General features: G+C 45.7%; 1 protein-coding gene across 1 annotated transcript in view; it reads left to right on the top strand.

Moving 5' to 3' along the window:
* The first annotated feature begins 1,112 nt into the window (after positions 1–1,112).
* BCO1 (beta-carotene oxygenase 1) overlaps positions 1,113–13,172 on the top strand; it is a 36,042-nt gene continuing 23,982 nt past the window's right edge. Inside the window, exons 1-2 of the mRNA XM_007452539.1 lie at positions 1,113–1,176; positions 4,878–5,006. Of these exons, the coding sequence (XP_007452601.1) occupies positions 1,113–1,176; positions 4,878–5,006 (193 nt within the window). The remainder of the gene's footprint in view (positions 1,177–4,877; positions 5,007–13,172) is intronic.

Raw genomic sequence — 13,172 nt, 5'->3', positions numbered from 1 at the left:
GCTCTTTACATATGATTCTTTCTTTCTGAGCGGTGGGGAGGGTGGTGAGGAAGCTCAGGGACCTTTATTCACAACAAAACAAAACAAAACAAAACAAAACAAAACAAAACAAAACAATAGTTTCCCTCTCTGGCAAACTGAGTTCCCATGCTGCGCAGTAGGGATTCATGTGATTTTTTTTTTTTTTTTTTTTCTGTTGCGGTATGCGGGCCTCTCACTGCTGTGGCCTCTCCCGTTGCGGAGCACAGGCTCTGGACGCGCAGGCTCAGCGGCCCTGGCTCACGGGCCCAGCTGCTCCGCGGCATGTGGGATCTTCCCGGACCGGGCCACGAACCCGTGTCTCTTGCATCGGCAGGCGGACTCTCAACCACTGCGCCACCAGGGAAGCCCGGGATTCATGTGATTGATGCACTCTGGGCTCCCCTAATGCAGGTGTCCTAAGCAGAATGCACTGCTACATGATCCCACCTGTTGTTTTTTTAAATTTTTATTGGAGCAGAGTTGATTTACCATGTTGTGTTAGTTTCAGGTGTACAGCAAAGTGAATCAGTTATACATATACTTATATCCACTCTATTTTAGATTCTTTTCCCGTATAGGCCATTACAGAGTATTGAGTAGAGTTCCCTGTGCTATACAGCAGGTCCTTATTAGTTCTCTATTTTATATATAGTGGTGTGTATGCGTCAATCCCAATCTTGCAATTCATCCCTTCCCCCCCCACCCCACCCCCCGGATCCTGTCAGCTTAAACACAGCAAGAAACTCGCTTTTCTTGGCTCAACCAAAAGTGGAAGTGGAAAGGGAGAGTTGAGGACACAATCAGAGAATTAAAGATTAACTGGGACACATGGCTGGGGAATTGACCGTTGACCAAACATAAATAACGCCAGCGCAGCTTCCCGCCACCGTGTGCACGAAGAGATCCCAGGCCCTCGGAGAGTGGAGAGCGGAAAGAAAAGTGAGAAACGAGTGGCATCAGAAGGGAAGGAGATGTAAAGGAAGCTGCAGGAGAACAGGACGGGAAGGCAAGGAGGGGCTAGGAGCAGTCGCCTTAAACACAGAGGAGCGTCTGTTCACTGTTAATACCACTGTTGCTCATCGCCCTGCACAATGGACATAATATTTGGCAGAAATAAGAAGGAACAACTGGAGCCTCTGAGGGCCAGAGTGACAGGTGAGCATTTTCTATAAACGATGGGTGCTTGTATGTTTAGATGTACACTTTTTTTCTGCTTATAAAAGTAATGTTTATTATAAATTATTTTTGGAAAATCTGGAAAGCAGTATATAGAGGGAAGATGATCCATAATCTAGATATATTCTCTGTGAAAAACTAGTTGTGCTTTTATGCATTATAACAGTTTTCAAGGAGAGAGTCGTTCTCACTATTTCCAGGAGAAATGCCCTGGGACTGCTGCAGTTGGCATACAGACAATGGGATTTTTCTGCAAATTGTGCTCCATCCTCAGTGCGTGATATATTTGTAAAAATGTGCGCGTCCTAAGTTAATTTCAAAGTAATAAGAGAATCACGTGGGAGCACCCACTGCTGCACATGCGCGCTGGGGGGCATCGCTGAGCCCGATGTGATTTCTTAGAAGGTGCGATTTCAGGATGCGAGTACCTGCAGAGCCCAGGGTGGGAGCCTGCTCAGGAATCTACGTTTCATGGGTTTTCTTCACCTCTTCTGCGTGGCCACTTTTGTGGGACCATTTTGTTTAGGCTCTGCGGGCAGTAAGTGGATCTGAACTCTCCCGTCCCAGGAGTGGTGCTGAAACAGGGAGGGAGTTGGCTCAGCCACACCACCGTTTTGGATAGATGCACAGTTTTCACAAGGACAGGACAACAGTGCCCTTTGTGAGGCAAGTCAGATTGGAGCTTCTCAGCTGAGGAATTACCTTGGATGGCTTTTGAAAGAAAAAAAAAAAGCTTTTATATATATTTTTTCTGATTACAGAGGTAATGTGCAATCTATATGTGTGTCTATATTAGGCATAAAACTTGGAAGTGCAGATGAGAACACAGAGGGAAATAAAACTCACCTGTATTTCCATCTCTTAAGCACTATTAATATTTGAGCCTATTTAAGTTTTTAAAAGATACATAAGTATAGAAAGTACAAAGATCTATTAATAGATTTTACATATAAATACTTTTTCAAAAAACAAATGTACACTTACTGTTAACTTTTTATTTTTAAAAAAGGGATCCTTGATGCTTATCCTTTTATGCTCTGGGGTACCACGGACATTTTGCCATTATACCCTTTACAGCTCATGTTTAGTGACTGCGTGGAAATGCTTGGAAATTTTAGAAAACAAGAATCCTAGGACCTGAGAAGCTGAATGAACCTCTAGATCTAGATCAGCTGTTCTCAGAGGATGGACCCCAGACCTGCAGCATCAGCATCCCCTGGGCTCTTGTTAGAATCACAGGTTTCTGGCCTCACTTCAGACCCTCTGAATCAGATACTCCGGGGGTGGCGCCCAGAAACCTGTGTTTTTACAGCCCTCTGGGTGATTCCAAGTGGGGGACCACTGCTGTAAATCAGGCCTCCCTACTGGACAGGTGTGAAGCCGAGGGCCAGGGAGAAGCAGCAACTTGCCTGAGTCCCGGTGGCCAGCAGAGGATGGGCTCCAGCTTAGGGCAGGCCTCCAGCCCCGGTTCACGTCTAATCAGCTGGTCAGCGTCCGTTGGCAGACAGCTCACTAAACACTGTGCCTGTGTGGACACGTCTGCCCCGGGGGGCCAGGCCAAGGCTCTGGCTTCACGTCCAGCTGTGCATTCTTGGCTCTGAGGCTTCTTTGGCGAGTTACTTAAGCATTTTCTGACTCAGTTTCCTCTCACGTGTAATAAAGTCAACATGTACCTACCACATGAGATTGCTGCAATGACTAAATGATTTAATCTATTAAAACACATAGTGCTCAATAAATGGTCTTCTTATTATGTCTAGGGCTTTAATATATGCTCAGATTCATCTCTCCCTGCTCTGCCTCAACCTGCTCCTTCTGTGTCCTGGGTCTCTGTGAATAATCCCACCCAAGGCAAGAGACTCGGCTGCATTTTTTGAGTGTTCCCCTCCCCTTCCCCATACATTTAGTCAAACTCTAAGTCCCTTTGTTCCATTGGTTTCTCTCCATCCCCACTGCTGCTACCCTGTTCCTCTCTCTGGCCTTCCCACCTCCCTCTGGCTCCTCCCGTCCACACTCCACACCATAGCCAGAAATAACTTTCGAAACCCCCAAATCTGATCACATTCCGTTAGTATGAGAAGAGACAGATCCTTAGAGACAGACCGTGGATTAGTGGTTGCTAGCGGCTGAGCGGGGGATGGGGATTGACTGCTAATGGGAACAGCGCTTCTTTCTGGGGTGATGGAAATGTTCTGGAGTTAGTGGTGATAGTTGCACAACATTGTAAATGTTCATTAAAAAATAATAATCCTGAACTGTACACTTTGAAATGGTGCATTTTATGTTATGTGAATTTTATCTCAATTTTTAAAATGGCAAAAAAAAAAATCTGATCCTATTTTCCCTGTTATAACCATCAAAGATGTCCCATTCTTCTGAGCACCAAATCAAAGCTTGGTGTGGTCTTGTTGACTTTGGTCACTTGGCCCTACTTAACTCTCCAGCCGCAATATTTATGATGTCCTCGCTTGAAAGTTACAGGCCAGCTCTTACTAAACAACTTGCACATCTCCTGATCTTTGAATTGGTCTTTGATCTCTGGGTTCGGGTTTCTCCAGAGATAAGAATTCAAGTGTAAGTCGTTTATTTGGGATGTGCTTCCTAAGGAACACTGAGAGGGAAGCCAATGAAGAAGACATTGTCAAGCCATTGACCACCAGGAATCACTGGAGCCGAATCCTCTGAACAAAGCATAAAATATGCCTTGCATTGTGTCAGCCGAGGGCAAGGAAGTGGTGGCCTTTGACCCATAGCATCCCATCCATCCTTGGGTGAGAGCAGCTTTCATGGGCATTAACTCTCCAGTGAGCTTCCAGCTCATCCACATGTGGGCAGAGCTGCTCCACAGTGAGAACAAAGCCCTCAGGTGGAGAGCTGTAGGTATTTGCAGAAAGCAGCCTTCAGGGAGAGGTGAACGCCAGGGGGACAGGGGCGGGACCCCAACAGCACCTGCAATGCTGTCCAATGGCAACATAATGCCTGCTCATGTGTAATTTAAAATTTTCTAATAGCCGCATTCAAAAAAATACAAAGAAACAGATGAAATTAATTTTAATAGTATATTTTATTTAATATCACACATCCAGAATGTTATCAGACCAACATGTAATTAATATTTTTAAATTGCTAATGAGATGTTTTACATTTCTTTTTCATACTAAGTCTTTGCAATGTGGTGTGTGTTTCACATTTACTGCACATCTCAGTTGGGACTAGCCATGTTGCCAGTGCCCAGTTGCCACTCGGGGGTGGTGGCTACCACATTGGATAGCACAGCTCTAGAAAGTTCTCTCCTCAGGCCTTTGCAAGGCAAACACCTACTCTCCCTCAAAACTCAACCAGGTCGCCTCCTCAGGAAACATTCCTCACCCTCCTGCTCTCACCCAATTTCAGGGTGGAGTTCTGTTCCACACAGCACCCTTGATGAGTCTGTTGTCTTGCCTTTAGCACAGTGTATTTTGAGTGTTTTCCTTTGTTTTTGTCTCTTAATGGATGGGGAGCAACTTGGAGACAGGGATGATGCCTATTCATCTTGGTATCCTCAGTGCTAGCACAATGCCAGGCATATTCTTTCTGGAAATGAATGGATGCAGCAAGTGGTAGAGGGGCTATATGGCCACTTCTTTTAGCTTTTTGGTTTAGATGCAGAACTGGAAACTAAATGTTCTTTCTCTCACCAGGCAGGATTCCAGCGTGGCTGCAGGGGACCCTGCTCCGCAATGGGCCTGGGATGCACACAGTGGGCGAGACCAGATACAACCACCGGTTCGATGGCCTGGCCTTGCTCCACAGCTTCACAATCAGAGATGGTAAGAGCACTGTGTGATTTGCCATGGCTGCCGTAACAAATGACCACCAATGGAGTAGCTTAAAGCAACACACATTTAATTCTCTTACAGTTCTGGAAGTCGGAAGTCTAAAATGTATTTCCCTGGGCTAAAATCAAGGTGTCGGCAGGGCTGTATTCCTTCTGGAGGCTCCAGGGAGAGAATCTGTTTCCTTGCTTTTCCTAGCTTTTAGAAGTCACTTGCATCCCTTGGCTTGTGGCCCCATCTTCATCTTCAAAGCCAGCAGCATAGCATCTTGTGGTCTCTCTCTTTCTCTCTCTGTCTCTCTGCTTCTATCATCACATCCCTTTCTCTGAGTCTGACTCTCCTGTCTCTCTCTCTCACTCTCTCTCTCTTTTTTAAAAATATTTATTTATTTAGGCTGCTCAAGGTCTTAGTTGTGGCACGCAGGATCTTCGTTGCAGCATGTGGTCTTCTTAGTTGCGGCATGTGGACTCTTAGTTGCAGCATGCAAACTCTTAGTTGCGGCACGCATGCGTGCAGTCTTACCCACTGGACCACCAGGGAAGTCCCCTGTCTCCCTCTTGTAAAAGTTTTTGTAATTACTCTAGGCTCACTCAGATAATCCAGGATAATCACCCGCTTCAAGAGCCTTAACCCAATCACATCTATAAAGTCTCTACTGCCCTGTAAAGTAACATATTCAGAGGTTCTAGGGATTGGGATGTGGACATCTTGGGAAGCCATTATTCAGCCCACCACAAGCACAAACCTCCCTGGAAAGGTGGCCAGGGTTGTTTTTCAGCGAGTTCAACCGGAAAAATAATACGCATTCTCAGTAAGGTGGGCAGGGACAGGTGGAAGTTTACAGGCTTTGGAATCAGACACACATCAAATTAAAATAGGAGTGTAGAGCTGAAAAGAACAAAGTGAGCGTATTGCTCATGAGGCAGGGACAGCCAGGTCAGTCATGTCCCTGAGATGACACTGAACACAGAGCAGAAGGTAGAAAGTGCCGCAACTAAAGTGAAATTCCGAGTTCAGATGACTGACTCAGGAGGTGGATTGTCTACTCTCTGCTATTGGTCATTGAGCTGATTTATGTCACAAAGTACAAGCCGGGTTCTTAAAAGGTCTGGAATGGGTTCTGGGAGGCTTCAGCAGGCTCAGGACCATGTGGTAGGGTTCAGCGTGGTGAGAGTTTACTCTGACCCCTGTGTTCCAGCTTGGGCAAGCTGCAGCCACTCCACCTCCCTGGTCCTCAGTTTCCTCATCAGTAAAAGGAGCTTGATTGTTCTCCCTGGAAAGCTTTTGTGATGATCAGCAGTACTAAGTGTCCAGCAAGGATTTGATGCCTGGTAGATGCTCTGTTGATTAAAAACCACCATCATAGGACCTCCCTGGTGGCTCAATGGTTAAGAATCTGCCTGCCAATTCAGGGGACATGGGTTTGAGCCCTGGTCGGGGAAGATCCCACATGCTGTGGAGCACGCCTAAAGCCCATGCTTCGCAGCAAGAGAAGCCACCGCAATGAGATGCCCGCGCACTGAGATGAAGAGTAGCCCCCACTAGCCGCAACTAGAGAAAGCCCGCACGCAGCAACGAAGACCCAACACAGCCAAAAATAAGTAAATAAATTTATTGAAAAGTAAAATAAAATAAAAACCACCATCACTGTTGCTGGGTTTGAATCCCAGCTCCACCATGCTAACTAACACATACCTAAGCTGTGTGACTTGGCCAAAGTTACTGACCCTATCTGTGTCTCAATCTCCCCATCTGTAAAATGGGGCTATTAGTAGCATGTCCTGTAGAATTGATGTGGAATTTAAATAAATTAATATGTGTGAGGGGCTTTGTATAATGCCCAGCTCATCATATGTGCTCCATAAGCGTTAGCTATTATTTTCACATAACTGTCATCTCTTTCAAGCTAGTCGGCAATTATTGTTTGAGTGCGGAATCCGCCAGCGACTTGCTCTAGCATTTCATGAACAGACACCGTGTGTGAATGCCATGAGCTCCGAGTTTGCAAAAACTCACAGTTTTTACTGTGACTCAGCTACAAGGTGGGTAGTTCCATATTTCCCAACAGCCTTGAGCCTTAACAGTCCCCTCTTTTCCTAAACAGAAGTTCTCAGTGATTCTTGGGGACAGAAGTGCTGTTCTGGATGAGGTGCCTGAGAGGCTTCCCTCCTCTGAGGCCCTGCCTCACCCGCTGCCAGGTTCTTCATGGTCCATTTCCGAGCTCACATTCATGTGTGTGGGAGGTACTCTTGTCTCCTTGCACATGTGACACTGAAACTTTAGGGAGGTTAGGTGACTGATCCAAAGTCACTGACGTAGGGCTGGGATCTGAAGTTGTCTGGAGTTCGTTTGCAGCTTTCTCTCCTGTCCTCAGCCCAGCACACACGCGCGCGCGCGCGCACACACACACACACACACACACACACACACATACACACATACCTCTGAGAAATGGCAGATGCTTAAATGGTATCCTTCAGTAGAGAATCCAGGGACAAGGGAACCAGCAGGGGATGACCGAGCCCTAGCCGTCTTACAGAAGTATGGCTGCTGTCCACCAAAATCCTTGAGTGGGCTAAACGGGCCAGTGACCAAAGTTATCCCATACTATTTAGACTTTCTGAAAGCTTCTAGTAGGTTTTCAAACTAAAAGTTTACTGTCAGAGGTAAGTAGCTGTTTTCTGTTCTTTTCTGAGATGGTCGGTCAGGTGCAACCACAAGAGGAGACACAGAGAGACTCAGGAAAACAAAGGTTATTCTACCCACAGGTGCTGGACACAGGAGGCGAGTCACGCAGGGCACATGGGAAAGACACCAGGGTGGACAAGAGACAGAAGACAGGAGCGGGGTGAACTCTGAGACTGAGGCCTTTATTGGGGTTTCTGAGGGCAAGGCAGGAAAGGGCAGAGTGAACAGCCTAGGACTGGCTAGTTGAACAATTCAGTGAACTTTGGGCTAGAGGGATGGTTCCTAGTTGCCTGGTACTCAGTCCTGGGCTGATTAAGGCAGAGGGACATTGTCTCTGGGGGTGTATGGACCAGATGGAGGATTGGTTAGTTTGCATATCAAAGACATACTGGGCTCTTTCCTACCTCTAAGAATTGTCTGGTCCAGGGAGACACAGTCTTGTTCCAGCCAGAAAGTTTTTTTAAGGTGTGAAAACACCATAATATGCAGAAAATTTTAAATATATACAATAAAGCAGCATGAAAGACAGTTCTATTCATAATCTGGAATTGGCTAGAAAGTGGGAGGAATGGAGACTATAGCCAACTACTTGCCCTCCCCTGCCTGTCCTGCTCTCGAACCTGGGTGTGTGTCAAGGGTGTGTGGCCCCACTCTGCTTTGCAATGATCAGTGTGCCGTTCTCCAGCCTAGGGCAGAGGCCCCAGAGTGCAGGGTCCCTGTTCAGATTGTTGTATCTTCATCACTGTGGGCACAAGGTCTGGCCCACAGGGGCACTTAGGAACTCTGTGGAGCTGAAATGACACAAGCAAGGTGAAGATGTTTTGGTAGAAGGAGGCAATACTTCCCCAGTCCATCTCTTCAATACTTGCTACAGGGAGTGCTTGCTGGCCATTGGCCTAAGTGGTTCATGGCCATCCACGACTCAGCCCTCACTGCAGCTCCTGGAGAAGGGACCACTGTTACTACCTTGATTTTACAGACGGGCATCTAAGGCCCAGAGTAGCCAAAGAACTTACCCAAATGCACACAGCTAAGAAGCAGTGGTAGTCAGTTATAAACTTAATGCTCTTTAAATCCAGAATCCTAAGTCCTAAGCATTATGCAATTCTGCCCCCATTCCCCACTCCTGCCAGCTACCATCTCTCCCCAACTCTCCAGCCTAATCCTCCCGAGGCTGCCAGATTGCCAGTGTTGGTGTAGCACAGCCTGGCGTCATCTCTCCTCTCCTCTTGAACTCTCAATGGCTCCCTAGTGTTTAACAGTGGAAATATAAACCAAAAATGTTAAGTGCTACCATACACAATTTAAGAGGACAATGCAATCAGGGTTCTCTGATTTGCAGGTAACACAAAGCCAGTATTTCTCAAAAGGTGGTTTGTGGGCTTCCTGCATCAGAATCCCCCAGGATGCTCATTTAGGTTGTGAATCCTGAGACCCCACCCAGGGCTTGAAGGGTAGGGATAGAGCATCTATGTTTCCAACACGTTTCCCAGATGACCCCGAGCACACTGGTGGTTTGGGGCTTGGGCCTCCATGATTTTTTAAAAGTACTGGGTGGTTCTAGTAGACAGCTAGCATGGAGAATGGAAATTAGTGCCAAACCAGGAAGAAAGGACTGGAGTAAGAAAGTAAGAAAGCAAAAGACCGGAAAATGACTCATAGCCTTCAGCAGAAGTCACTAGAAGATAATGCTTTAAAAAACTAAAAAAGATTTGAATAAAAAGGGCAGAGTGGAGATGGGGAAGCCGGGTGAAGGGTATACAGGAGCACTCTTTTCTGTAAGTCTAAAATTCTTTCAAAATTGAAAATTTTTATAAAGCAGGCATGGAGATGAGTCAACCCAGGTCCCTCTTAGCAGCAAATTTGATACTTTTCCAATAAGAGGCAAAGTCGGTGTCCCGTGAGGATTTGAACATGTGAATTCCAAGAGTCAGAGTCACAGAAATGTTTTCTTTTAACTGGAGTATAGTTGATTTACAGTGTTGTGTTAGTTTCTGCTGTACAGCATAGTGAATCAGTTATACATATTCATATGTCCACTCTTTTTTAGATTCTTTTCCCATATAGGTCATTACAGAGTATTGAGTAGAGTTCCCTGTGCTGTACAGTAGGTCCTTATTAGTTATCTGCTTTATATATATTAGTGTGTATATGTCAATCCCAATCTTCTAGTTCATCCCTCCCCCACTTTCTCCCTGGTAACCATAAGTTTGTTCTTTTTATATCTGTGACTCTATTTCAGTTTTGTAAATAAGTTCATTTGTATCATCTTTTTAGATTCCACATATAAGTGATATCATACAATATTTCTCTTTCTCTGTCTGACTTACTTCACTCAGTATGACAATCTCTAGGACCATCCATGTTGCTGCAAATGGCATTATTTCGTTCTTTTTTACGGCTGAGTAATATTCCATTGTGTGTGTGTGTGTGTGTGTGTGTGTGTGTGTGTGTGTGTGTGTATCACATCTTTATCCATTCCTCTGTCAATGGACATTTAAGTTGCTTCCATGACTTGGCTATGTGAACAGTGCTGCAATCAACATTGGGGTGCATGTATCTTTTTGAATGATGGTTTTCTCCAGATATATGCCCAGGAGTGGGATTGCTGGATCATATGGTAGCTCTATTTTTAGTTTTTTAAGGAACCTCCATACTGTTCTCCATAATGGTTATACCAATTTACATTCCCATCAACAGCAGAGTCACAGAGATTTAGAGGCACAAAGCCTCTCCAAAGCTGACTTTTTCAACTGTTGTAGCTCCAATGTAGTCTTTTGGAAAGTTTGCTTTAAATTTTTTTTAATTAAAAAAAAATATATATGTATATCTCCCGCCTCACCAAATAATAACACTTGACCCAGTTCTGGAAGATCCCAGGAGGGAACACGTCTGTTTACTTGTTTCCCTTTAGAAGGAATGTGGTTAATTGGGCTCCCGAGAGCAGGGTGCTAGAGAACGCTCCGTGCCTCCTTCTGTAATCTCAACCTCAAAGTAAGTGTCAGCCTTGAGTAATTCCAGAGACACATTTCCCCATGGCCCTCTGAGCACTCCCTGCTCTGGGCCTGGTTGTTTGTAGGACAACCTGTTGACAACCAGCCTGGGCTGGGTGTTTATGTTTCGTATGAACAGAATTCAGCATTTTAGGCAAAGCACATTAGCTAGTACCTATGGGTGGCAGCCCTCAGAGAGAGTGACCGTGAAGGGCAGGCTGGCTCAAGGGGAGACCAGAGTGGCCTTAAAGCTGGTCCTGTGTAGCATGAAGACCAGTAGGTGTGGCCTCACCAGCCCCCAGGTGAGTCTTCCTGCCTCCAGAATTTTGGAGAATTCAGAACTGCAGCCATCACTTATCACGTGCATGCTGAGCACCAGGAAGCCAAACTCCTTCTATCATCCCATCTCATTTAAAACTGCCAACCCTAGTTGGGGAGGACTGTATGATCCCCAGCTTCCAGTTGAAGAAACTGAGGTTCAGTGACAAAGGGACTCACCCAAGGTCACATGGCTTGGCTGGGGACTTGCCCAGAGCCAAAGCCTTGCCCCAGCTACCTACTATATCTGACTAGCATATGTAGCTTTTTATTGAGCACCTACTATGTGCTAAGTGCTTTACAGGCCTTAAATGTTATAGCAACTCTGTGAGGAAGGTATCAGGATTCTCACGTCAGAGCAGAGGGGCCTGAGGCTTGCCTTTGACACAAGGTCAAGTGCATGGCCGGTAGATGATGGAGCAAGGATTCATATCCACGTGGAGACTCGAACCTACTTGGGGTGGAGACCTTGCCTGTCCCACTCACCATTACATACTCACATCCTGGCCCATCCAGGTGTTTAACAAATAGTGATCAAATGCATGAACCCCGGGCCCAGTTAGTCCCAGAGCCCTTGCTCCTAACCATTCCTCCATGTTCCTTTCCGCTGCCCCAGGAACAAAGCTCCCCCCACCAAATATCTCAGAGATACTGATGTACAGTAGCCACCCCTGAAAAGATGCTTGCAAAGAGGACAGATGGTTATCTGACACGCAATTTACCTCCTGAAGATTGGAGAAAGCACCAGAAGGTCTTTCATGGTCTCTTCTGATTTTATCATGACGAGTGTTACCATTATTGTTGCTGTTGCCACTTAAATGCACAGGTTGGAGTCATCACTGCTGAAACGTACACTTACATCCTTTGGAAACAGAGGTGAAAACGCAATCCAGAGGGCAAAGCTAACCAAGACTGTTGGAAGTCAAGATAGTGGTTCCCCTGCAGGGTTGGGATCGGGGAGGCTAGTACAGGATCAGATATGAGCGGCCTTCCCAAAGGCTGCTCACATTCTGTTTCTTGATCAGGAAGTAGTTTATATGGGTAGGTTTAGTTTGTGAAACTTCACCAAACCATACAGTTATGGTAGCATATTTCTATAGGCATATTTTTAATAACAAGGAACAGATAGAATGGTCAATTGACGTGGTCACTGTGTCAGGATCTTCCAGTTGCCAGCTTTTGAGTCCAGTTTACCACTCGCTAGCTGTGTGGCTTAAGGCAAGGTGCTTAACCTCTCTGTGCCTCAATTTATTAGCTGGGAAATGGGCCTAAAGGGTCGTGAGTGCCCAAGCCCTTTGCCCTTCATTTTGTAAGAAATCTGAAACCTTCAAGCATTGTTTAAATTTTGTTTTATTTTGCTGTTAATTAGCAAATGACATTAAGTTGATTTTTTTCCCCTAAAGAATACATTTCTAGTTAGAGTTTTCTACACACTTCTTATGTTCAGAGGATTAAACCAGAAAATACACATGAAGTGCCCTCACAGTGATTAGCACACACATGCGCAATAAATGTTAGCTCTTAGTTTCATTTCCTCTCCTGAAAATATAAAAAGGCCCTGGGCAAGAATTTCTTGGGATTCAGTCTCTCCTTGAAGCCCATAATTGTGACAGTGGATACATGATGGGCGTTTCTCTGATGAACCTCGTTTTTATGGGAACAAACTGTCAGCGTATCCTGGGCCCTACTTTTTTGCATACTATCATTGTACCAACCCTGGAAGCATAGGTTATACTACAGCAAGGAATGTGTTCTCTAGAGGGGAAAAGTCAACATAATGTCATTTGCTAACTAATGGCAAAATAAAATGAAACAAAAACCCTAAAGGTTTCAAATGATCCACCAAATGAAGGTCAAAGGCCTCAGTATTCACAGCCCTGAAGACTTAGTAAGGTCCCCACCTGACCCCCAGCCTCATCTCATGCCTGCTGCTCCCAAGTGCCTGCTGCTCCAGCCCACACTGACTTAGCCCTTCCAGGAAGTGGGCTGTACTCCCCACCCCCAGGTCTTTGCTTGCAGACTTTCTGGGGAGAGTCCATGGGATCACATGACCCTCTCTCCTAGCCCCACCTCCCGGATCTGTTGCAGTTCAAGTCTACTCATCCTTCAAGGGCTTTTTCAAGTGCTACCTCCTCTGTGAAGCCTCTCCTCACTCACCCAC

Source organism: Lipotes vexillifer, unplaced genomic scaffold, assembly GCF_000442215.2.
Source record: "Lipotes vexillifer unplaced genomic scaffold, Lipotes_vexillifer_v1.1 scaffold443, whole genome shotgun sequence".
Classification (NCBI taxonomy): domain Eukaryota; kingdom Metazoa; phylum Chordata; class Mammalia; order Artiodactyla; family Lipotidae; genus Lipotes; species Lipotes vexillifer.
Note: the sequence above shows the minus strand (reverse complement) of the source record. Positions and strands in the feature narration are given on the sequence as shown.